The sequence below is a fragment of the Labeo rohita genome, chromosome 8 (genome assembly GCF_022985175.1).
Source record: "Labeo rohita strain BAU-BD-2019 chromosome 8, IGBB_LRoh.1.0, whole genome shotgun sequence".
NCBI lineage: Eukaryota > Metazoa > Chordata > Actinopteri > Cypriniformes > Cyprinidae > Labeo > Labeo rohita.
This window is the reverse complement of record NC_066876.1, coordinates 5454635-5481494: the sequence shown is the minus strand read 5'-3', so window position 1 is coordinate 5481494 and position 26860 is coordinate 5454635. Positions and strand designations below refer to the sequence as shown.

The window sequence follows — 26860 nt, the reverse complement described above, 5'->3', positions numbered from 1 at the left end:
ACTTATTTATTAAAACACAAGGTAAAATACGAAAAAAAAAAAAAAATTAGAAAAGCACTATAATAAACAGACAGGTAATTGCGTATTTAAATATTTAAATAGCACTGTCTTGCAATGTACATGACTCTCTGAAAAAGTTTATCAATCCATTCTGCATCGTAAAAAGTAGATGTGTTAGTGTAACCTAATATATTCAGGCATATTAATGAACATATTGCTTTTATTAATTATATAACACTTTAAAATTAATAAAAGTAGTTAATTTTTTATTCAGTTCCCATGCGTAAGGGTCTAAAAGTAGTTAATTTAGACCCTTACGCATGAGAATTGAATAAAAAATGCCCTTCTTACGATCTTTACACAGGTGAGTAGGAAAGTGACTGGTGGGTTCAGTATCAAATACGGCACTGATGCGGCTTTGCTTTTGTGCAAATGATGCCGCATAAGTGCACATCTACATTTTTCGAATTTAATGACAGAGCATTGATTTTCTTTTTTCATAATTGTATATTTTCATTAATTTACAATTTTAGGTTTAAACATTTTCTAATATAATTTTATAATATTATTAGCTACCGCATTTGTAAATGCATTTTTTCCGCTTCTGCATTAAACAATGTGTAAATGTGCTTCTTCCATGCAGTATATGCAGCTTCAGGTGCAGTGCAGGTAAAAGTTTCCCGGTTTCTTCAGTCATGCGCTCTCAAAGATCTAGTAGCATCCATGCTCACGATATGTCTTGAAAACACTTCTTACTCTTCGTCGGGTCCAATTGTCACCCAAACCGATGAAAATGTCCCTTCACTGCTCCACTGAACACTTATCTTCCTGCTACCGACTCTAATGTTCCACTATGAGGAGCTTCCATGTGACGTCGCGCGGCCGTCTAGCTTTGTGTGTCCATATATGGTCATCTACGTCACGCAGTTGTTCCGTGCCCCTGTTGAACAAGAAAGCGTTGGAGTTCCCTGCGCTCGCAACAGAGCGAGCAGTGCTACACTTGTGCAATCACCACCACCAACCAACATCTCTCTGCTGATCCAGAGACAATAACACTTCACAGAAATCAAACACAAAAACTATCGACAATCAACCTCTTGAGGAGACATCAGCGCGGTGCTCGTCGCGCGTTTGGATACAATTTCAAAGGGATTGCGATCTCTTTCTGTCGCTTTTAGAGAGATTTCAAGAAGACTGGAGAGTGATCGGGACGGAACACCTGTGCGTGCTCATTAATGACAGACTGAATAACTGCTATGACAGGTAAACTAGCGGACAAGATCCCTATTACCATGAGCAGTTTAATCAACACCATACCTGACAGTCTCTATCCAGAAGAAGACATTCCCACTTCTATGAACATTTTCACAAACCCGGACTCTATTTCGCACTACTCGCAGATGAACACAGGTAAGGACGAAAAGTTTTGGGTCGCTAATCACTAAGCTGTTGCTGGAGGTTGTAACCTGTTGTGTCGGCTGGTTAGAGTTTGTCGTGCGGCATCAGTTGTCTTGATGCCCGCTGAACGCGCTACTCGGCCCCGCAGCACCTGTTAACGCGCGCCTGCTACTAGTTAGAGTAGTTTGGTAACAGAACTCATACTGCAACAGTTGTTATTTGAGACTTTAGAAATAAATATGTTCAGCATTACTCCTCTTGGACAGTTTTCCACATTTTCTTCTCAATTCGGATTGTCCAAGCTTTATTTTGTAGCGTATTTACTTAAAATAGCCTACTGAGTAATAGTACCGAACAGCATGGATATGTAATTATTGTATTAGATCGCTTACAATTTCATATTGCTGTTGTCAGTATTATCAAATGTATTTGTGCCATGACATTATAATAAGCATCTTAAAGTAAAGAATAGCCTAATGTATGATTTAATAGACAAATTCCCTACAGCCCTAGTTGCGCTTTTTCCCAATGTAATTCTGCGATGAAATCGCGTTTAATTTGTTGCCAAATTGTACTTTATGAAAAAGCTGTGTGAAAGTAGTTAAAATGTTCCAGTCACGTGATATGAGTGTGAAGTGGACAGGTAATATCAGGTAATAGGTATCATTTCGAGCCCACGCGTCACGGGACACGCGGAAACACCTCGTTATTTACTCTCAATTCATACACTACACTGTTGTGAAAGGTATATTTTTTATATATTAATCCAGTCAAATAATGCTAAAAGCCGTTTCGTTTTTCCACAGAGCGCTTTATTTCCGTGAAATCTCTTGATTTCGGGTTGTCTCCGTGCTATTGCACCGGTCTTATATTCTGTTATGTTCTAGATGTAATATAATGTTATTCTATTATTTAAAGGTTTTGATTAGTCAGTGCTTTATCCAGTATTGACCCTGTTTCTGACCCTCCACACGCGCGGGTGGGCGTTTATATGCGCGCTGCTCTTAAAAAAGCTCGAGCTACTCCTGAAAACACGTGAAATGTAAAATCTCTAAATTAAAATATATTTAGGCCCCGAAATGTTTATTAACTCAATTGCACATGACGTGCTATTTGTATTATTTTCACTTTATTCCCGAACCCTTTAAATGTTTGTGCTTTTTAACATCGTTTGAATTTTCTCCGCATATTAAAAAAATGTTTTCTGAGCCAGTATTTTCGCCTAGTATCAAGAGAAAAATACAGAATAGTTTAAATCGAAATACTGGATAAGAAAATGGTGCTAGAATATGAGAAATTCCTTTCAGTCAGGTCATCAAATTTTTCCCAATGTCGGAGTTTTTCCCCCTTCTCTCTCTCTCTCTCTTTAACTATCAAATATATTTTAATGAAAGCTTAAATAGTAGATGTAACAAAAACCTAAACAAAAATTTTGAATTACGTGGGAATTTTAGCTCGGTTTTTAGTGCAACGTTATTAGCCTTTTATAATTTAATTTTCTGCAACCTTAATAATCAGGTGAGGAGTTGTCAAAATATCGTAGTTATTATCGAGAGTGAAAGCATATACGATCATTCGTCCTCTTGATGTATATACTGATGGAGTTTCGCAGAGCTCTTGATGTGGTTTTCACTCTGCAGGTCAAAAAAGGCGATGCTTCCCACACTTGCGGGAGAGCATTGACCTCGTTTCGTTTATTAAAATATCTAAATGAATACGAAATATAAATGCCAACTTCTCACTGAAAATGCTAGATCTTAACAAATGCGTGAGTTCTTGAAAAACTGAATATTTTGAAAATAATTTGCTGGTTTTCTTGCATTTCTTGATTTTTTTTCTTTCTTATTTTAAAATGACATTTTTCCTGTCAGTCATAAATATAATAAAAACTTGCTGTATAAAGAAATAAAAGTGACATAATATAGATATATAAATATAATATTAAAAAAAGAAAAAAGATATATGGTTACACACTATTGTGATGTATAAATTACTTACTTTTTAATACAGATTTAACACAGATATATCCATAGATTTAAGACCTCATGAGAACTTTCTGTAAGCACAATTTATTAAATCTGCACTGTATCTCTGTGGGACTGCTTATCACAGTGTTTCAAGGTGACAAATCCTTCTCGTCCTTACAAAGTGTCCCAAACGCCCCTGTAAAAGATACCCACAAGTGTGTGAAATGCATCTCCACACACATCCTGTAATGACAGGCAGAGCATGAAATAAATAGGCAGTGTTTTTTTACTTATCACTGGAATATGCGTTTCTGTCTTTCTCTCTGATTTTTGCCCGAGTCCTTTCCTTCAGACACAGCACAGCATCTCTTCACACATGTACCCTATGTGTGTTGAACAGATGCGAGGACCATCTGTAATTTTCATTCTGTTTGTTTCTACCGTAAGCCACAATTTGGTGTACACAGTGCGATTACTATAAGTGCACGTACAAGACTAAACTCAGTGAGCCATATTGAATGTATAGACATCCGTTGTGACCAGCAGTGTATTGTGTTAAAAAAAAAACATACTTTTGTTAGTCACATTAAAAGTGATTGAAGTGACCATAATACAACAGATCCTTGTTCAAGCGGCCGTCAAGTGTCGAGAGACATCTCTCTGAAATGCCTGAAGGTGTGGGAGAGAGAGAGAGAGAGAGATCGAGTGCGTATAAGAGTAACAGTGATGTCAATCGTGACATCCTGTTGTACGGAGAAGCCTGATTGCCAAATAAGTTCCAGTCCAACAACTGAATACGTAGCCATTTAGACTCTGTGACAGAAAGACAATAAGGTGGCGAGGGTGGAGGGAGATACTGACTGCATCCTTAAAACACTTTGCATTTCTGATTTAGTCAAAGATCAATTTCCACACCTTCCTTTGGACTGATATGCTTCACTTTCTTCTCTTTTTTTGGAACAGGTATGCCAAGATGACTAAAGTTATAAAACAAGCAAGTTAATGTCTTAAAGTCAGTAGTTAGTGCTTATTAGTGTAGACGTTTTCCACTAGTCACTTTCCCATATGTAGTTTCTTTGACCATTATTGTTCACTGTATGGCATTGTGAATTGACGGTGTCTATTCTGACCCCCTGTCACGCAGATAATATCATGGACTTGGGGATGGGCGGCGAGAAGGGCAGTGGAGAAGTTCAGTACGGCTCCGGTTTCCAGTCTGGTCGAAGCGGACAAACGGTCACCTACCTGGGCAAGTTTGCATTCGACACCCCTCCTTCCGGCAGCATCGGAGGCTCCGGTTGGTGTCCCGACAACAACATCATCAGTCTGGTGAGTGCGGGAATCCTGGGGGTGTCGCCGTCACCTGGCAACATCACCACCCAGACGTCTTCGTCGAGCGGCAGCATGGGTGGCCAGTCGTCAGACATGGAGCAAGTGTACGCGCCACCCCTTCCTGCCTACTCGACCTGTGGTGAGATATACCCAGAACAGGTGACGTTCCACCACAGCCCGGCCACGTCCTCGTCTTTGCCCTACCCGAGCTCCTGACTACCACACCACCTCCAAACCGGGCATGGACGGAAGCCTCTTTTCCATGATCCCAGACTACAACCTCTTCCATCACCAAGGGGAAGTAGGGGTGATGGAGCATAAACCCTTCCAAACCATGGACCCTATTAGAGTGAACCCGCCTCCCATAACTCCCCTCGAGACCATTCGAGCCTTTAAGGATAAGCAACAGATCCATCCCGGCTTCCTCGGCGGGCAACAGCACGTTTCCCAACACCATCAACCCTCTCAGACACTCGCTCTCAAACCCATTCGACCAAGAAAGTACCCCAACCGGCCAAGCAAAACTCCTGTCCACGAGCGACCGCACGCCTGTCCGGCGGAGAACTGCGACCGTCGCTTTTCGCGATCAGACGAGTTGACGCGTCACCTGCGCATCCACACGGGACACAAACCCTTCCAGTGCCGCATCTGCATGCGATCCTTCAGTCGCAGCGACCATCTAACCACGCACATCCGCACGCACACCGGCGAGAAGCCCTTCTCTTGCGAGTTCTGTGGACGCAAGTTTGCGCGTAGCGACGAGCGAAAGAGGCACGCCAAGGTGCACCTGAAACAGAAAGACAAGAAACCCACGGACAAGGCCAGTAGCGCTGGGGCAGGGGGGAGCCACACCTCTCCTCCCAGCTCCTGTGGGAGCGCAGGACCCAGCAGTGCCAATATCATGACCGTCACCACTTGTGCATGAGATGGACTTGCGAAGTAAGACTGCGAGGAGAAAAAATGAAGGTTTCTTTCTCCTCTTATATACACTTGACTCTATACTCGCTCCCTCTCACTATATCCATCCGTTTCCTACGGTTTTCGTTGATTATGGTGGCATTTTTTCTGTAGCCACTATTGTTTTAGGTCAAATGAGTGGGGAGTAAGTGGACTAGTGTTGCATGGATGGGATGGAGAAGACGACGGTTCAAGCAGTCAGGTCAATCCACAGAAAGAGCACTTGCAGATGCAGCGTAGTCACAAGGGTTCAACTCTCAGCTCTGGGGACCAGAGCAATCTCTTGAGATTTTAGTCTTTTCATTTTTTCCTTGTATTTTGGTTTGTCAGTGAGTTGTCAGATAAAAAAAGTGCACTTTCATTTGCTTAATGTGTTGCAGTCTTTTTAAATGATTGTTAATTATTTAATGTTTCTGTGTTGTTGTTGTTTTTCAACAGAATGTGCCAAATGTATTTAAATACAGCAGACAGTTTTTTTTAAAAAAAGAAAACAATATTGTTTGTATTAATCTAATAACTTCATTTCAAATGTTGATTTGGGGAAAACCTAAGCTCTGAACGCTCAAGGAGACTGAGTTCAGGTGGACGTTAAAGGTCTGTTGCATTATGCAGTTGCGTTATTTTAATTTTATCGAAATCCCTTATGTACACGTAAGGGATGCAGATGGCATCAGCAACGGACTTTCAGTGCAATAAAAAACGAAAAACAACAACAACAACGACAATAAAACACAGTCTGGCTCACTTTCACGAGTTTACTTTCTAAGGGTTGAAATTAAGACACAGCTGTGGCCTTTACCCGTTTCGCTTAATTTAGTGTGCATAAGGGCCAAACTTGCAGTTCTGCATATCTACTTTTGGTGATCCGATCCAAACGTTTTGCCTTTCTGTTTTTGCTGCCTGTATCCCTGCATGCATCTAGTATCACGTCTTTGCTAGTACTGAAAAGATTGCATCAGTCATGACTGAAGACCCACAGCAATATGCATCCAATTCAATCCATGCAGAGTGTCAACACGAGTTACTGCTTCAAAAATGACTATTTTTATGTGACAATTGTCCTTTTGTTTGTCCTTATTGTCACTGTTTTACCGGACAGTTGCTTTTCTTGCTTTCGTCATCCAATCATCTTTTGCCGGGTCCCTTTTTATGCACATTATATATTCAGCACGCATTTTAACACACATGTACACACGGTTTTCAAAAACGAAATCAGCCAAAATTATGGTAATGCTTGCCTGTGAGCATCACCGCTGGGCAGGATTGATCTTAGGAGTCATTGTTTTGCATTTTTAACGGCTGAGGCCTGCCTGCTATATGCATGCCATTCAAGATGTTTTTGGATGGGAACAGTTTCGACATTTATACTGCTCTCAGGGGCAGCACCGTAATGTGGTATATCTCCACGGTTACTCATATCCAGATCATGCCTAGAGATTCTGAATATTAATGATGAGAACGAGAGGGGGTTTTGTACAGATAATTATACAAACATATTACTACATGTTTTTTACTTGGAATGTACAAAGCAATGTCCTTCAGTATTAAGATGTTTGTCCGTGCACGTGTGTGTGTATGTGTGTGTGTGTGTGTATGCTAATGCATACGCAAACACCCGTATACTTGGATTTTACATTGACTGAATGTTGAAACAAAGGGTGTGTTTACATTTTTGTTTTCTTTTTTCTTCTGTTTTTGAGATTGTGATTGTGTACATAGTGCAGAATGTTTTTTAAGTGTGTGTGAGTGAGTGTGTGTGTGTGTGTGTGCAAGAAAAATCGACTATTGACAGTGTCAAATGTGATGCATTCTCCGGCATTTCTTTAAAGTCTCAAATATTATCTGTTATAGCGCAATTTTGCAAATGATGACTTGCAGACACACTGAATGATGTGTTTAATAAATGAATAAACAGTAAGATTATTTGGTGAAAAACGCAAAGCAAAAATCTGTGTATCTCATTATCTCATAAGCAAACTATGCATACAAAACACTACGTTTTAGTTCACTACAGCTAATTTAAAATTAGAAATGTTGAGCTTTCATTAAAAACCCACACTTCAATAGACTTAAAATTAAAACAATGATTCAAAATCTTTTTAATAGTTTTAACCATACGGTCCATGAGTCCCAAATATAACTCCTGGCTTACATTCCCAGAAAAATTAAATATACCCTTTTTATATACATATTTTTGGCAGGCTCTTACCATCTTGGCCAAACCACTTCTGCAAAGTATCTTCTGGCAGAATTTCCTTTTTTTTTCCTGCTGGTGAGGTTATGCATGAATAACTAACATAATAGTGGTATTTAGGATCAATTTTATGTGACAGTCCTTTAATTAAACAACAACAACAACAAAATTATTATTATTATTGCTTTTGCAGCCCATTTAAAAAGAATAAATGCAATATTTATCTGAGGTGCAAAACGGAAATGATACAAACCAAATATTGATCCAGAAACTCATCTACATACTGCAGAAATTTGCCGAAAGCTAAACAGGCATTCTGAATGTATACATTGGCATTATTGTCTTGAATTATGCATCAGTATGGCCCTTAATGTCAGAATTGTGTACACAAGTAAGTTTGTACCTCCTAACCTCTCTCAGTGTAAGTGAAGAAGGGAATATTACATATTAGATTCCTATGAGGAGAGTGTAAATGTTGAGTTATATCAGTTTCTGTAATATCAGGACCTGTTCAAGGTCTCTCCTCAGAAATATTTTCATTTCTGAAGCACACATGGTATGAGAAGTATTGTTTTTAAAATAGGAATACATACAAAAACAGCTTCTGGCTTAATTTTTTTTTATCTGTTATTTTCTTTTTTTTCTTTCTTTCTGTGCCAAGACACATCAGAATGCAGGGCCAAACTGGAGCAGTAAAAATAGCGAAGCAGTTCTCACAGATCAGATACGATACCCGACGGAATTGTGTGCTTGCATGTGTGTGTTTCTTCAGTTTGAAGACAATATTTTACTTTAGGAGCTGCGTGCTGAAAAGCTAGAGATACAGAAGAAATTCATCTGGCGAATTGCTTCTGACATAAAACACAATATCCGTCATAACTCTGATTTTATTAGCTACAAGTAAAAGTCTTCCTCATAAAGTTCTGTGAAGCAACAAGCAATCGTGACCTCCGGAAAACTTATGTGCGTATGTGCGTGTGTTTGTGTTTGAGCATGCTTGCATGCACCTGTATATCTGTGCTGAGTGCTTCCATGTCCATATTTTCCATTTTTATATGTGAGTCAATTTCACTAGAATAGCCAAAAATAAATTGCTGTGACCATGTGAGTACAGTATCAGAGAAACTAGCTCAATATTAGCCCACCCCACCTATTGAAAAAAAAAAAAAAAAAAGAATTTTATATATAAGATTAAAGTTTCAGTATCATTTGCAATTAACCAAGAACTTTGCATTAGTATAATCAGCCCGTTTTTGGGGCAAATGGATATCGTGACGAGTCTCACAACTCGACTCCCCTCCTCGTCATGGTCTCAGCATGACTGTTCACTGTCCGGCTTTGGATCAGAGCCAGAATGAACAGCCTTGTTTGTGCCAAAGCGGGTTGCAGGCTTGGCTGCCCTGGAACAATATGCACGGAGGACAGCACAGAAATGTAAATGTGACCCTAGTCAGCTCTGAAGCAGGCCCTGTTTCACAACACTGATTCACTGTTGTTTACCTGATTATTTTGCTCCCTTTAACCCTCTCATTATGGCCGGTCATTAAAGACTGAGAGTAAACATTCAGCATCGGCCCATGACGCTGTCCACTGCGCTGTACACGATCAGTGACTCATCTCCTCTACAGAAAAACAACAACACACAGCCGAAAGAAGAAAGTCATCTTAACTGATGCTCACCCGTTCTCATAACGTTTACGGTTTATAGTGTGCAAATAAATTGTTGTGTGGCTGATATTTTGGTATCCGGTATTCTTTTTCTACAGGACTGTATCTCTTACTGCATGTCTTGCATGTCTCTTATCAGACGGAGGCACTTAAGAGTTGTTTGTGGTCACTTTTATGCGTACGAGGGACACGAGCGTGGGATTTAGCTCACTAGAAGAAAGGATGTTTTGATACGTTTTTACCTCCTGTTACTTCCATTGCCTTATAGTAAGGCCCAGTGGTAAAATCTCTTAATTGTTCGCAAAATTATTTGATGTTATCCTTTTGTGGAGAGGAAATGTTCACTTGGCTTCTCATTTTGTTGTAAATTAAATGTTTTCCAGTTGATGCGTACTTGAATACACACCTGAATAAAATACGACAGAACACAATGTGTCTTTTTTTGTGTTGCACATGTACAAAACAAACAAATATGTCAACAAACTGAAAAATACACTGTAAAAAACAATTTGTTGAGTCAACTTAAAATAATTTGTAACCTGGCTGCCTTAAAATTTTAAGTTCAGTCAACTCAAAAAAAGTTTATTCAACTTGAAATGTTAAATTATACTAAGTGACAACTTAGATATATGAGTTGAATCAACTTAAAATTTTAAGGCAGCTGGGTTACTTACCCATCTGTTAAGTTTAGCGAACACAAATATCTAAGTTGTTACTTAGTACAACTTAACATTTCAAGTTGACTAAACTTATTTTAGTTGACTGAACTTAAAATTTTAAGGCAGCAGGGTAACAAATTATTTTAAGTTGACTCAACAAATTGTGATTTTTATTTTTTACAGTGTACTGAATAAATTTGACATTGAGGGTGGTTAATTAAAAACAAAAATGTATGAATAAAAAAATATTTTGTAAAATATGTTTTATTACCATGGGGTAGTCAATCAGTGTTAACTTTTATATCTAAAAATGCTTAATTGAAGATTTGGCTTGGAAGACGACAACCAACAAAACTTAAAAGGACTCGGAATTAAGTTCAATTAAGGCTCATTCACACCAAGAACGATGATTATTATACGAAGATATCTTACATTATAACTATATTAGCAGTCACACCAATAGATGTTTGTTTTGTCTGTTTTTACATTTTTAAAGCAGGATGGATTCTGATTGGCCTTTAGTATTTTTTACTGTTCATCAGCAGGGAATAAAATGTTTGGAAAATGTGATGTGCACTCTTGTGTTTTTTATAGAGTTGGAATGATAATAAAATATTTTAGTTACCGTTATAATTACAGTTAGTCTTTAATGTAAATGTGCCTTAACATACTGACATATTTTAATAGCAGTTAGCCTATCTGCGGCCATTTGTAAATGGTACGGGTCTGGCTTCCGGTCTCATCCCTGTCGAGCTATTTTTAACTGTACAAAAAAGATTGTCTTGCTGTTTGATATTACAAATTGGCGTGTCTTACCAAATTATTTTAATATATTATCTTAATTATGAACACACTGGTTTGTAGTGCAGACAGTTTTACCGTTTACAGCACGTTGTTATTCTTCTCGTTTCGCGGCTTATGAACCGGAAGTCTCGCCTTACTTTCGCATTTACGAAAATAAGGTAGTCGGGAAAGAAAAAAAATTATAAATGAGAATACTTTACTTTTTTTTTTTTTTTTTTTTTTTTTTGTCCTCAACATAAACTATATTATCAAAGATCAGAAATGTCAAACATTTCTTATCAAATTTAATCAAATTAAGTACTCACGTTACCTGAGCTATATCCACATCAGTCTCATTTGTGTTTATTCCTACGTCTGCTAACAATTTCAGGAGAAATATGAGACGAAGTTTAAATTAAACATACCTGAGAACTCACTTAACTTCCCAGAGTGTTGCAAGAGCAACTTTCGGAGTAATAAAAATTTTACATAGTTTTTGCTCTGGGTTGAATGTATTGGCCAGCCGTTGTAAGTTTTCTTTAAAGAATAAATAACCCTGAGCATAAACCATCAAGCGAAACTAGTAAATCTGGTATCATTACAATAATTTCTTTGGCTTCCAGTCTTCATAAACGCATTGTAATCTCACTGTGTGTGTATTTCTCGTGCCGTACCTGTAGTTTGACCTCTCCGCTTGCCGTAGTTTAAATCCTCTCGACCTCTGACTTGATATAAACTTCTCTACTTCCTGCTCGCTGTCCCACTCTTATAGACCAAAAAGGCGATGTTTTTGAAGGAAAAGGATTATATTTCGATTAATTTGGATTGAATTTGAGCACAAGATGAGCTGGTATGTATAACAACGCTTATGTGGGTTAATAAATAATAATAACGCGTTTGTTTTCGGACGACGCGAAGTGTCGCTGACTGCGTTTCAAAACATAGTGAGCTGCCTACATAGACTGCACTTCGAGCAGTCGAATACAGCTAAAATGCTGTCTAGTTAGGCAGCGAGCGAGATTTTGACACGGTGCCGTTGACTGGCTAGTGAGCTCTCCAAACACTGTTTTAACCGTATTTGAGGTTACAAACGAGTTTAAACGGCACATACACACTTAAAAACAATGTGTAGACCCCCACATATGTTTTAAATGTTGTGTAGCCTCTCTGTATAATTTTATTTCGCTTGTTAGCCATAGCTATTTCCTTAGTATCACTAGCTAAGTTAGCTCACAAGCCCTCGGAGACACGATGTTTACAGTCTGATGTATCAATGTTTCACTTTGTATATACTATACACTATGTTTAGATAATAAGTATAAGATTATTTGACTATTTTACGCTATTTTAATTCTGAAAGAGTATTTATTAAATGTAGGCACACTCTAATATGTGTAGTTCTAAGTCTATGAATCACTTAAGTGCTTTTAGCAAAAATAATGCATTTCAGTCCATGTGCCTTTAGCCATTTACATTTTTTTGTTAGTTCAAAGAACTTTTTGAGAAAAAAAAAACACATCTGAATCTTAAGAACCTATCATGTAATATCACAATCTTACTATATACAGTAGTAGTTTTAGATAACCTATGACTCGAGATAAAAAGAGGGTTCTTTGCTGTGAGGTTTTCAAAAACCACTGAAAAAAAAACAACATTTTTAAGAGTAGTTCCCTTCATCAGTCTCTGAGTCTGTCTTTCACTGAATCCCAGTAAAGTAGAGTCTTGTAAGCATTTGTTTTAGGTTGAACACAATGAACCACTGTGTAGTTTTGACTTGTGTAGTTTTGCCTTGTCAGTTTGTTTTGCTTTCATCAAGATGTAAGACAAGTTGCTATTAAACTACAAAGGTTTGGCAGATTTGTTTGTAGGTAACGTCATGGTTTGTCATGGTGTTTTAACAAATGCACAAAGTGATTTTGTGATGAAATGCTGTATTGTAATCATTGTGGCCACTACAGTAGCATTTGAAAGCTAGCATTCAGAATTACGCAGATACATATAAAAGCCTGTTTTTGAAGTCGCACTGTTAAGTACCAACTTTTTTTCTGTATTGTGATGTACATCTGAGTGAAGCAAATTATCAAAAAGAAAAAAAATATATATAAAGCACTTGCTGGGGACTTAGTTTTTATTGGTTGGTGGTTGGATGGGTCTGAATATGTGACCCTGGACCACAAATATATCTGAATTTGTGACCCCTGGTCATAAGTGTCAATTTTTCAAAATTGTATAAAAAGATTTTATACATCAGCTGAATAAATAAGCTTTTCACTGATGTATGGTTTGTTAAGATAGGACAATATTTGAAAATCTGGAATCTGAGTGTGCAAAAAAATCTAAATACTGAGAAAATTGCCTTTAAAGTTGTTTAAATTACATTCTTAGCAATGCATATTACAGGTCAAAAATTAAGTTTTTATATATTTACGGTAGGAAATTTACAAAATATCCTTATGGGACATGATTTTTGGCACAAAAGAAAAAAAATCAATCATTTTGACCCATACAGTGTATTTTTGGCTATTGCTGCAAATATACCCGTGATACTTATGACTGGTTTTGTGGTCCAGGGTCACATATGAGCTTGCAGTGGACTGTAAGAAAGAGTCTGAGTCTAAGGAAACTAAATGATTGGAGAAGTCCAGTATACGTCACCAGAGAGAAGATCAAGTTATTCTGATTAAAAATTAAGATCAAATAATGTATATGTATGGATGAATCTTTCCTCAAATCAAGGCCTAAAGGTCTTAAATCAGATGCACACTGAACATAAGAAGTCTTGCTTTCTGAGAAAATGAACTCAATTATATGAATTTATGCCTAAAACTAAAACAAGCATCTGTTTTTGGGCTTTGAAAAGTTGTTTTGCCTCTGAATAAAGTTGATTTCTTTGAACCCATTGGCAGATATTCGTTCTTATTTGAATAAACTCACTTCATTTTGATCATTTTCTCATACAACATGACTTTTTATGTCATTCTGCTTCTGAAGTAAATATATCTTGGTTTAAGAATCTTTGGACATTTGCATTGGAAAACAAACATACATTTTTGATCAGAAAGTGTGGTAAAAGTTTAAAAAGATTATTTAATTATTCTAGTGGTTGGCAGTAGAGTTATTAATATTATTATTTTATTTGTAAAATGAATTTAAAAGTCACAGAGATCTGTTGGAAGTGTTGCTAACGCAAGTACTGTGTTCCATTCATTTTTTTGTCCTTTTGATTTTCTTTCTTTAGTATTAAAAAGTCTCAAATGTATCTTCGTAAAATCTGCAGAAACCCTCAATATGAGAATTAGATGGTGTGAATTTCTGTTGCATGCTGAGTTTAGTTATTCATGTCAAAACTCAATTGCACCGCTTGCAGCAAAGCAGACTTGGCGTGTTAAGGTCACAGTTTTCAGACTGAATGTTCGACATAATGTGAATGAACTTGCAAACTGAGGTGCTGATGAACAGACATGCATTTGTTTTGGCTCATGTCTTTGTGTCAAAAGTAGAGCGTTCTGCTACGTGCAATATTAGATAATGTCACAGTCCATGAAGTCCACTCGGGCTGAAGCGATTCAGCATTTTTAACGTCACAGAACGTCAAAACGTCATTATTTGCCCGGTCTAAAGCACAGAAGAGACTGCTTTTCTGCCTTTCCTTTTGACATATTAAACATTCTACCATTTGCATTGTCAGAGGTTCGACTTCGGAAATTTAATCGGCGTCACAGAGCCCTACTAAAAGGTCAGCGGCCGGCAGAGGATGCTTCCACTCCAGTACGCTTAGTGTTGGGGTGAGGGCCCGAATGAGCTGGCGGTGAAAGGATCCTTTATGATCCAGGCTGACCCACTGCATTCATGCAGGGCCTCTTGCTAGATAGAGTGACGTGGTCAATCTGACACTGGGGTCGGTGTGACAATAATTGCCGTCAACTGAGTCTCTGTACTCCTTGAAGATAAGATCCCGGCGTAAAACTGCCGTCTCAACAAATAGAGGATCCATTAGCTGGCTTCTCTGCTCGGGCTGCTGTGTAGCGTGAGTCAATCTTGCCTGTTTTCGGCATAATTTTTGCTGCAAGTCTGAACGACGCTTTGTTCGCGCTTCTGTCACTGTGATCATGCTGATAGCGTAAAGCCTTGGATTTCAGAACAGGGCACCTTTCATTAATCGGTGTATTTGTGAATGGAGAGAATTTTAAGTCGACATTAAAGCAACAGGAATCATTTGGCCTTCCTCAGTGCTCTGCAGCAGTAGCATAACGCTTTATTTTAATTCTAAAGGTCACATCAGTTGGTATAGGTCAGGCCTTGTGCATGAATGTCTATGACCTCCTTTCTTCAGATGAAAGTATGAATCTGGGATTTGGAGCATAAACTATAAAACATTTGAGATTCATTCTGTGGCTGTTCTGTGGGTTCTTCAGTGTGATTCAGATATTTGATATGTATTTATTTTGGTTCATATCATTTCCAGTTTGCTGAATGACTTTTTCCACTTAGGACATGATTTAACCCTCTGTTGTGAGGTATTCTGGGATTTTACATTTGCATTTATTCACCTAGAGCTTGCATTTGTTGAATACATGTTCCACAGGTATCACATGCATAATTTGTCATTTTAATAGTCTGATAATTTGCCATTCAGTCATCTGGATTGGATCTCAGACAGTAAAATAATTATAATTATTTAAAAATACAAGTTCATTCATTTTTAACTGCAGTATGAGAGTATCGTTAATTGCATCTTGACACAAATTTTTTAGTGGTCAACATTCGGCAGCTGCCTCTATGCACAAACTCGTGATTTTTCAGATGAACCAGGACAACATGGCTGTCCTAGTGCAATGCAAGTTTGTGTGGCATCGGTGATGAGGTGCAGAAAAAATATTGTTATAGGAATAGTTCACCCAAAAATTAAGATCACCCCATGATTTACTCACCCTCAAGCTATCCTAGGTGTATATGACTTTCATCTTTCAGATGAATACAGTTAGAGTTATGTTAAAAAATGCCCTGGCACTTCCAAGCTTTATAATGGCAGTGAATGGGTGTTGAGATTTTGAAGTCCAAAAAAGTGCATCCATCCATCATTAAAAGTACTCCACATGGCTCCAGGGGGTTAATAAAGGCCTTCTGAAGTGTTTGTGTAAAAAAAAAATGTCCATATTTAAAACTTTATAGAGATTACGGTTTATAATGTTTTAAATATTAATATTTTTCTTACGTAAACACATCGATTTTTTTTTTTTTTTTTTTTTTTTTCTCCAAAGGCTTTTATTAACTCCCAGGAGCTGTGTGGATCACTTTTATGATGGGTGGATGCACTTTATTGGACTTCAAAATCTCAACACCCATTCACTGCCATTATACATAGGGCCCTATGAAATCCGTTTTATTTTTTTCTCAAATTCTGTTTTATTTTTTTTTCCAAATTTATTATTATTATTTTTTTTTTTGCCATTTAAATTTTCCTGGATTCCATTTTTTCCATTTAAAATTTTCTGGACTCATAAAACAACTTAATATATTAAAGTTTATTTTTGCAATATGTTTACAATATATACATTTTTCTGGCTATCAAATGAAGGCATAAAATATTAAGTTATCTTTTAATCAAATGAAAATTAAACAAAGTTTATTTTTTGGAAGACAAAGGTACAATGGTAATAGGTCTTCAAGTTAAACCAAACTTTTATTTTGGCGGGTTGCCATGAATACCTTTACTTTTCTGTGTGTATTGACATTACGATAGTTTCTCTCAAAAGAAACAGTAAAATGCTTATGAAGAAACTTAAGAGCAGTTCTGGAAATGTTGTTCATGTATTTATTTCCTCATTTCCTGTCCCCAAAATGACAGACACTGAAATCACTGCGAGCGTCTCGTGCACTTTAGTCTGTGTGTAGTAAACGAAACCGAGCTTCTGCGCAATTCACACACACAGAGACACGCAGAGCATGAACGATTCATATTTACATAGCCTTCTTGCTTAATATTTGGAGATACTAGCCCATATTGCAATTTAAGCGTAATGACCTTCTTTTGATTAATTCATCCAAACTTTGACAAATTCCATGACATTCCGCGTTATACAGTAAATTCTGTTTGTATGACTGGATTCCGCAAATCCATCCTGTATAATGTAGGACCCTACATTATACAGCCTGGAAGAGCCAGGACATTTTTAATATAACTCATTTGTATTTGTCTGAAAGAAGAAAGTCATACACATCTAGGATGGCTTGAGGGTGAGTAAATCAACTGGGTAATTTTTGTTTTTAGGTAAACTGTCCCTTTAATAAGTAGTGTCTTTTTTAATCACATTAAGTACACTGTTTTGGATGGTTAACCATTTAGGAGCAGTGTGGGTGTTTTTCTCTTTTTCTTATCAACAGGGCTTGATGCATAAAGTTGTGCTCCTAAGTTGCACAATTTTGTAATTTTATTTATTTATTTATTTATTTTTGCAAAACATTATTTGACATTTTGCTGTAGATAGACAGTTCAAACAAATCAATTTTTCAAAATTTCTTTAAGTAAGTAGGGAATATTAACCAAACAATTAATATCGATAAGGGCTCAACAGTTTAGTTCATATTATGCAATTTCATATGTGATCTAAATGCCTATGGTGGCTGAAATTAATAAATTCCAGATTGTTTTTTTTCCCCTAATATTAAGTATGTGCTCTCCATTAGGAACACAGAGTTTTCATAAATATTCATTCCCTGCAAGGAGGCGTTTAGTCAAGTACGACCTGTGACTCAAAATGAGTTTGTCTCCCTGTTGTTGTGTTATGTTTTCAAGAGACGTGCATTTGTTAATTGTAACTTTCCTTCAGTTCAGAGCTGAGCTCTAAAGTAGCTTCATGTCTTGCAGGCTGTTTTACAGAGGTTTGTCTTGTTCATTCCCTGTTTTTGCTTGAAATGAATTTTACTATATAACCAGACATGACACCATCAATTGCATCACCCTTCCATGTTAATCTTGAGTTTCCTGACCAGCCACTACTGTGTTGCACACAAATTTTTCACTTTGTTGGGCTGGGAAATCCCGCCCACAGTGAAGTCTCAGTGGTCCATAATTCTGCTCCACATAGCTGTGTATAGTGCTTCAAAAATTGTTCTGTTTATTCGTCATTTCTTTCACTTCGTAGCTGTCTTTCAGTGTCAGGACTGTGTTAGAGTGTTTTTTTTTTTTTTTTTTTTTTTTAACTGCATAAACATACAAGAGTTGCACTGTTAATTACAGTTGCTAAATTTTCAAAACTAAAACAAAACATTACCAAAAATACTCTGGCAGTGGCCATCATGTGACAGTTATCTCTTCAGACAGTAGCTGATGTCCATGGTTTCTACACGGAGTTTGGATGGTCAACACTGTAATTAACAGATTAAAATGGAAGGTTAATTACCACTCATTACGTCTTGTTTTGATGTCCAAAAGGCGCCATTGGTTGACATAATAAACTCAGTATTTAGCGGCAGAAGCAGCAGCGTCCCTGTAATGATATCATGCACAAATTTGCAAACCAAAAGGAACTGATGCCACACAGGATACTATTGTGAACAATATCTCCGTAAATAATGTTACATATTCTGTCTCACCGCAGAACAGAGAGGAAGTTGCTGCAATAAACCCCTGGTATTTTCCCATAATTCTTTAAATATATCAAGATGTCAGATCACTCGAAAGTTTGAAATTAAAAGCATGTATAGAAAGGCATATTTTTTAATGTAAATGTATTAATGATTTTTGAAGACATTGTATAATTTTTAATAAATGTATTTATTTAAATGTATTACTGATAGGTATTTTATATATTATTTTCTAAAAAATATATTTATTTAAAAGTATTAAGGTATTTATTATTTATTCAAAACTAATTTTGTCAAGTGCCTGCTCGACTTTGCGGAACTGAGCAGTTTACTGTTTAGTAATGCACCTAAATTCATCCATTTTATTGGCTGCATTAAAAATAATAAGACAATAATAAGTCTATTAATATTATACTTCTTAAAAGACATAATTCCAGCTTTTTCCTTCTTTCTTTATATGTGACCTCTTCAAGAGCATGGGATCGGATCTTACGGCCTGACCGCTTGCTTAAATAAGGGTGTATGTAAAAATGGCTTTGTATGCGAAGAACTTTTGCTGCAGATTCCCACAGTACAAAATCATCCCACTGAATTTCTTCTTTCCTGTCAGAACCTTGACATCCTGTCAAGCCTTGACATCCCGACTTATAGGCTGCTTAAACAACCCCACAGCTCTGGTGTTAATATGCTAATCTTGATTAGTAGATTGTGAAGGAATAATTGAAACTCTGTCATTATATATTCCCCCTGTTTTTCTGGCTCATTTGACTGACTTTCGTGGAACACAAAGGAAGTTTATCAGCACAGTCGAACTTCTCTTTTTCCATACTTTGAAAGTAAATGATGGCAGATCCTGTCAAACCCCAAAAAATGCACCATTAAAAAACCCATAAAATCAGTCTGATGACTCATGTGCTATATTCACAGACATGTGAAATGAAATAATAACTTTCTGTGAAATGGTCCCGCAGGTTGTTTTTAACTAAAAATGTTTTGCTTTATGTGAGTTGTGTTGTTGGAAGGGCTGTCAACAATGGTAATAAAGAATTTTGCAAATAATTTGCCATACTGTATTTTAGTAACATTATGGCACTATGTACAGTACATCTTTTTCTTAATGCAAAATAAATATTAAGATAGTGGGCATAAGTAATAGAAATGTAGGGTTTTTATAGTTTTTAATACAAAAACACATTCATCTTATTCAGTTATAATTGTGTTTTTTTTTTTTTTTTTTGTATTGCGTGTAGGAGTTTTTTTTTTGTTGTTGTTTTTTTCTTTTTACGATTTTTGTGTGGGTGTGTTTTTTGCCTTTATTAGGAAAGGATAGTTAGTTGACAGCAAGTGAGGTGCAAGAGAGAGAGGGGGTGGGATCAGCAAAGATCTGCGAGTCAGGACTCGAACTTGGGACGCCTGAAGCGCAACCTTGTTTTATTCGCGACTGAAAACTACTGCGTAGTTAAATTAAATTAAATTAAATAATTAAATAAATTAGCACAGTCTCACAGGCTGACAATAGGACCCAACACTACTGTAGTTTATTATTTACTCACCCTCCATGCATCCTAGGTGTATATGACTTCCCTCTTTCAGACTAATGCAATCTGAGTTATATTAAAATTTATCCTGGCACTCCCAAGCTTTAGAACGGCATAGACGGGTGTTTCTCTTCATCAGTCCAAAACAAGTCCAATAGTCTGCATCCATCCATAAAAAAAAACACCTCACATGGCTCCAGGGGGTTAATAAAGGCCTCCTGTAGTGAATCAAAATATCCATATTTAAAATGTAAGAATCACTTTAATCTAGCTTGTGTTAACAGTTGTACACGGAACTTGCTTCTTTAACAAGGGGCGTGGCAGTACTGATACACCGTCTAAGCTGTTCGCCAATCGCAACGCAGTGGGACAGCTAACCAATCACAACACATTTCGTATTTCGGAAGGCGGGCCTTCATTAAACCCGGAACTAATCAAGCCATTTGTTCCAGGCTTGGAGAAATGTATTGTAAATATGTAAATTATGTTAAAAAATAGTGCTTTTTTCAAACCACCAAGCATGAAAGCATGTTCTAGTACACCCCCAAAACAAAAACAAGACTTTGTAAAAGAGCATAATAGGACCCCTTTAATATTTCATTTGATTGGTAACTTATTCTTATTTTACTTGTTCTTAGTCTGTTTTAATCAGACGTTTTAAAAAGCTTATAAAATAGAATTAAAATGGACATAAAGGATGACATACTTTTAATAAAGTTAGAAAAATGCCATTACAAAGGTAAAAACTAAATTCCCCTGTAAATCACTTAAAGGAGTCAGATATCACCTCATAATGGAAAGGCCAAATATTTGGTCAGGTTTTTTTTTTGGTTACTGAGAAGGTAGAATGTGCTCCTGAATGTTTTAAGTGCTCCTAAAAAGAAAAGTAAACGTAGAGCCCTGTTTATAATTTATTTCTTTTGGTTTCTTGAGTTTTTTTTTTTTTTTTTTTTTTTTTTTTTTTTAATTTCTAGTAGCTAAACTGTTTTTCTTAATTTAGTTTTACCTAATGATAAGTTGTTTGTATACACATTTTTTCATATACACTGTTATTAAGAGACCCAGTGAGTGGTTACAGTGAATGAAACTCAATCTTCTTTGAGTGTAAAATAAATTTCCTCAGACAAATCATATAGAAGATCTAGTTGAGCAATCCTTAGTGACGTGTGACCTGCTTAAGAAGATAAACTCACCTTTCTGACGACATGAAAGGAGAAACAACAGATCACTTGATGTTGCAACTCACTACGTCATCACACACAAGAAACAATTGACTTCAGTCTACTTTCTCTTTTTTTGTTGCTTGCCGAGGTCTGAGTGATGGCTGTTTATGTAATTTTGGCAGTAGTAAACTGTTTTTGGGGTGAGTCAGCGGTAGGACTTCAGGAAGTTCCGTGGGTGATGACTTGTAGTTTTCCATGATGATTTAGGCATAACAGCAGAATGACAAAAGGTGAACTTTGTGTTCTTTAGAGAAGGGCTGTGTCTTATCTCTAAAATGTAATTTTGAAAATATTTAATTCTGTTTTGCTAACAAATCGCATTTCAGTTGTTCAGTGTTCATTTAGTGTCTGTTGTTAGTGAGGATTAAGCCCCTTTTCATTCGTCATTCAGAGAAACACACACACTTTATACGTGTATATACATCCAACTGTGCCAATTTGATTTCCGTCCTCCAAAGCAAGTTCTCACACACACGCTCTCTCACACCTTTCTCTTTCCATCTCATTAGCTCACACACCTTTGCTTTGACGCAGCCAGCATCGTCGCGTTCCTGTCATCCCCAGCTGTCCATCAATCTTCTGGAGCCATACTTCTGTCACATCAATAATAGTGTGTGTAGACGTGTGCGTGAGAGAGGAGCCTGCAGTGGCACCCGTGGAAACGTGTTTTTTTTTTTTTTGTGTCTCTTCAGGTCTACCTCAGCCTGTCTCAGGTGTAATTACTAAACAACGCCTGAGACAGAGAAGAAGGGGGCCGAACGGTTAATTGCTGCTTTTTTCACTTAAGGAAAGCTGTGAGAACAGGAGATGGGAATGTGATGCCATTGTGCCACGTCTTTAGTACATTAACAAGTTTGACAAGGCTTGCCATTCCCAAATAAACAGGCTCAATGGTGTGACAATCCTGTTTTTTTTAAAACCCACACAATTAGGAATGTACAGTTATGGGATCGTATCAGTATTGACCAATATTATTTATGTATTTTTAATGATCGCCATTGTTCTGATATGGTTGTGGATGATGGACCGTTTTAGGGCAGGGTGATACATTGAATACTCCCACTATATTCGTGATTATTTCGCTGTAAAATTAAGCAGTGTTGTGATTAATCTTAATGTTTTTGTTTTTTTTTTAAATTGGGGATTAAGTTTTTCAAAGGCAGTGCCATTACACTAATACTGCTTTGCATGTATTGATTCAAAACTTTGACATGATTCATTTGCATCATCACGGAAATCTCTTGATGATCCCTTTTTTTTTTCATGTTAAATTGTTTTTGAAAAAATACATGTTGGTAAATATTGCTGTTTATTTGGTGCATATAAATGAAAATGAAATATCATTCTATCTTGTGCTCACATTGTGAAAAACTTTAATACCAGATTTATTTTACACCTATTTACATTCAACATTATGAATCTAAGTTACTAACTCTTTTTTTTTTTTTTTTTTTTTGCTTCTGTTGACTAAATATTGACTATTGCTAAATGGATAGAAAAATATTAAGATTAGGGGTTGACCGACATGTGTTTTTCGGAGCTGATACCGATTATTGCAGATCAAGTAGACCTATAAACGATATTTTGAACCAATATATATGTCTGGTTTAAAAATTAAAATTAATTTCAAAATCAAGAATAACAAGGGCTCTAAAAAACCTTTAAATTATTTACATTTTATCTGCAAATCAGATTTGAAAATGACCAATAACCATACAAATGCTTAATATCGGGCAGGTCAATAATTGGACAACCCCAAATTTAGATATTTACATACACTATCATTCAAAAGCCTACTGTGAGTAAGTTTCTTATGCTTACCTAGGCTGTTTTTATTTGATAAAAAATTAATTAAAAACAGCAATATTGTAAAATATTATTACAAATTAAATTACATTTTATTTCTTTGATTTAAACCTGAAATTTTCAGCTTCATTACTCCAGTCTTCAGTGTCACATGATCCTTCAGAAATCATTCTAATATGCAGATTTGCTGTTCAAACATTTCTTATTTTGAAAACAGTTGTGTTTTAAAAAGTTTAAATGTGCTGTATTTATTTGAAACAAATGTTTTGTAACTATATAAATGTTTTTCCTGTCAATTTTAATCAGTTTAATGCATCCTTGTTGAATGAAAGAATTCAAAAAACGTTAAAGTGCTCCTATTATGCCTTTTCAAATATGATCTTTCATGCAGTGTGTCATGTAGCTGTATGTGAACATAAACTATCTGCAAAGTTATGAAGCCGACAGTGCACGATAAATAATTATTATTGTCTATCAAAAAAAAGAGTCGGCTCACAATCGCCTGAACGAGTTGTCAGGAATTCGAATCGTATTCTGTTACGGCCATACTTCACAAAGTAACATGTTTGCATAATGTCCGCCCACGTTCTACGTCTTGAACAACTTGGCCGCCCACAAACACAGTACAACTTCCATGTGGTTTATGTCATTTCGAGACGACTCTGTATCCTACGCAGTGAGAGTATGTATGTTGTGTATGTTATGTTGTGTAACAACCCTGCACATGTCTTGCTAACCGGCTAAATCGCGCTTCTGTAGTTCTGTTGTTCAGCTGTGGACCCACTGTAGTCAAAAATTTGTGATAAATGCAGCTTGACTGTCTGTTTGTCTCATTAGTTGGAGTAATGATAAAGGATGGCACCACGAAACGGCACCAAATGCGGAAAGCGCTGTGCTATGAAGCCCATTCAATTCAATTGCTTGTGACGCACGAGGACGGCTTGTTTCTGCATCGACCAAAGCACACTCTCAGCGGAGCGCACCACTGACGTGCACACACTTTGCTCAAAGTTCAAATTAGTTGAACTTTTGCCGCTGCGCTCTGAAGGGCTGCACTGAACCCAGCGGCCAGCGCAGCCCTTTCTGAGTTCGGTGTGAAAAGCGTCTTAATCATTATACAATGTTAAAGTTTACAACATAGAGGTGTGCCCGGTTCGCTTACATAATCTGATTGCGAGGACTTTCCACGGTAGTCCATGCTAACCTTTCCAGTTAGCCACTTCAACCGTTTCATCATCAGACTCCGGCTTGAATTGGTATGGTAAAATCGATGCCATCTCTTCTATGTATTGACAAGTCTCCAGGGCTGTCATTCTGTTATGGCAATGGGCGTTTCGTTTTCCGACATGTGCTGTATGTGGTAGACCAATCATAAAGGACTGCACCATCTGACCAATCACAGCAGTGAGGGCTCACAGAAAGGAGGGGTTTAGAGAGACTGATTCTTCGAACTGCTTCGCACGAGTCGTTTACGAATCATTTAGAAATGAGGTCAAATTAAATCTATATTTGGAGAAAACTAAAGTGTTTTTTGACTTTGCATACCTGTTTTAGGAGATTCATAAAACAATATTAGCAACCTTTAAAATGGCATAATAGGAGCACTTTAAACACCCAAACGTTTGAACAGTAATGTATTTTGATTAGTCATTTTGGTTAGTCAACCTACTTTGGTGCATTCTTAAACCTATCACTCTTGTTACTAGCAAAACGTGCAGTAAATATCTAGTGAAAGAGCTTAGATGTGTAGTGAGAAAACCAGTCTGATCATTCAGAAATCAGACGTGAGATGTTGTGCAGGCTGGCAGTTGTTGATCATTATAGAATCTGAATCTGAATCTTAAATCTGTTTGCTCCGTTAATATTGTTCTGGGGAGATTCTCATTTCACCTCATTCTCATGTCTTCGTGAAGTCGTGTCCATGCTGCAAGCTAAAGAGATCCTTGCTCTGCCCACACTGCTCACTCATCAATAGGTATATAGGTCAGGATGAGATTTTACCTGCCATGTGTCTTTACACTACAACCAAGCCAAGTTTCAGTAGATTATCATTGATTGTAAAGCCCTAAATCTCTTTATTAGAACATAGTAAAAGGTGGGATAGGAAAATATCTTGGAAGCAGATGGTGATTGGGTCATGTTGCAGGCTGGACTCAAACCTTAGTTGAAGCACCATGCCTCTGCTACATTAGCTTGAGCCCTTTGATGTGATTTGAAATGAAACGATTTCATTAGAACTTTTGAAGAGAACTAGTTTCCTGATTTTGACAGTAGAAATCCATTCACCAGAATGAAGTTCTTCAATTCCAAACAGCATTCTTTTGACACGTCTTTAAACTTGACAGTTAACAGCAACCTATAACAAATAGGTTAGAAAAAGTGTGAGAGAATGGCATGAAGTATCAAATTAAACAAGTTGATCTCTTCACAGTTCTTTGAATGAGATTTTATCAGGAGACAAAACCAACCGTTGTGACCTAACCGAAGGACGACGTGTAGGCGTATCAGTCTTTTTTTTTTTTTTTTTTTTTTTTTTTTTTCCCCGCATTTGTTGAACTAGAAGAAAACCAGACCAAAGTTAACATACCTTCACACCCAGAGGGTTTGGGTGTCAAAGTTAGGATCGTTTGAGGTCTGCTAAAGACTGAAAATTGATGTGTCAGCTTCTTGAAATGATTGACTTAGATCTGAACTCATTCATAGGCTTATCTGACTCCTACTAATTATGAAAGCTTAAAATCCTCTTAATCTTCTTCATACCAAAACAACTTAAGATGTGATCATACAAAATTTGGTGGGGAAAAATTATCCATTGTCTGTAGACAATAGCAAAGACCTCACATAAAAGTTGTTTTCAAACCAACCTTCTGCGTGAGAGATTTTGCACGGTCAACGTGAGTCAATTGAAAAATCTGCGTGCTTAAATCTGTCAACATCATGCAGAATTCTCGACTGTGTGAATTTCATCCATAGAAATTTGCTGAAGATTGGTACATGCAACTGCACCTTTACTCTATAACAATGCACAAAATGATAGCTATTATTTAAAAAATAAATAGATTCATAGATTCATTGTAAGAACCGTTCTTGAACATCTGCTTTATTCCCCAGATGTTGCCTAAATGTAAAAATCTGCAGTGCCATGGTAAAATAAATTGGTTTGGCTAGATTGTTCCTGATTAATAAAAAATGATGAAAGAGAAAGATTGGGCACCCCCGGATAATATTTCTTGATTCATGAATGCGTGATTCTAATGAACTGAACCTTTTAAATGAATCAAGTCAATAGGAATCAGTCTTGAACTTGTACGTTTTTAGTATGAATCATTCTAATGACTGTTTGCGTTGGTTGTGCTTCTTGACTTATTCACTGAACTACAAGTAATATGCTTTAATAAACACAAAATGTAACTTTCAAGAAATTCAGAAGAGTTTGGTCATGTTATATGCTGGAATCACTGCTCAACCATGTGTCTAGAATCATGTTTATAAACACTCTTGCGATCCTTGGAGGATTGTATACACATTATTCAGGTTCATTCTTGAGGTCGACCTGTGGTTGGTGCTCATTTGCTGCTGTGTGTGTTGCACGTGTGTGTGTGACTGCATCCTGTGAACACCTGAGTCTGCAGGGCTCTGAGCGAATGCCCGGTTGCAGTAGCAGACCACAGGAAAGTGTGTAAGATGTGCACATGTGCACATGTAGCGATCTCCCCCCGGCAGACCACAGGAAGACTTGTGGCCGCGG

General features: G+C 37.0%; 2 protein-coding genes across 2 annotated transcripts in view; both read left to right on the top strand.

The window, feature by feature from the left end:
- The first annotated feature begins 867 nt into the window (after positions 1 to 867).
- On the top strand, positions 868 to 9487 carry egr3 (early growth response 3). Its single transcript, XM_051117124.1, is given in 3 exon segments — positions 868 to 1410; positions 4510 to 4904; positions 4906 to 9487. Coding segments are annotated over 3 exon segments (1266 nt in total). The 5' UTR covers positions 868 to 1256; the 3' UTR covers positions 5623 to 9487.
- Positions 9488 to 11643: 2156 nt separating this feature from the next.
- bin3 (bridging integrator 3) overlaps positions 11644 to 26860 on the top strand; it is a 74241-nt gene continuing 59024 nt past the window's right edge. Inside the window, exon 1 of the mRNA XM_051117125.1 lies at positions 11644 to 11808. Within this exon, the coding sequence (XP_050973082.1) occupies positions 11801 to 11808 (8 nt within the window). The 5' untranslated portion in view covers positions 11644 to 11800. The remainder of the gene's footprint in view (positions 11809 to 26860) is intronic.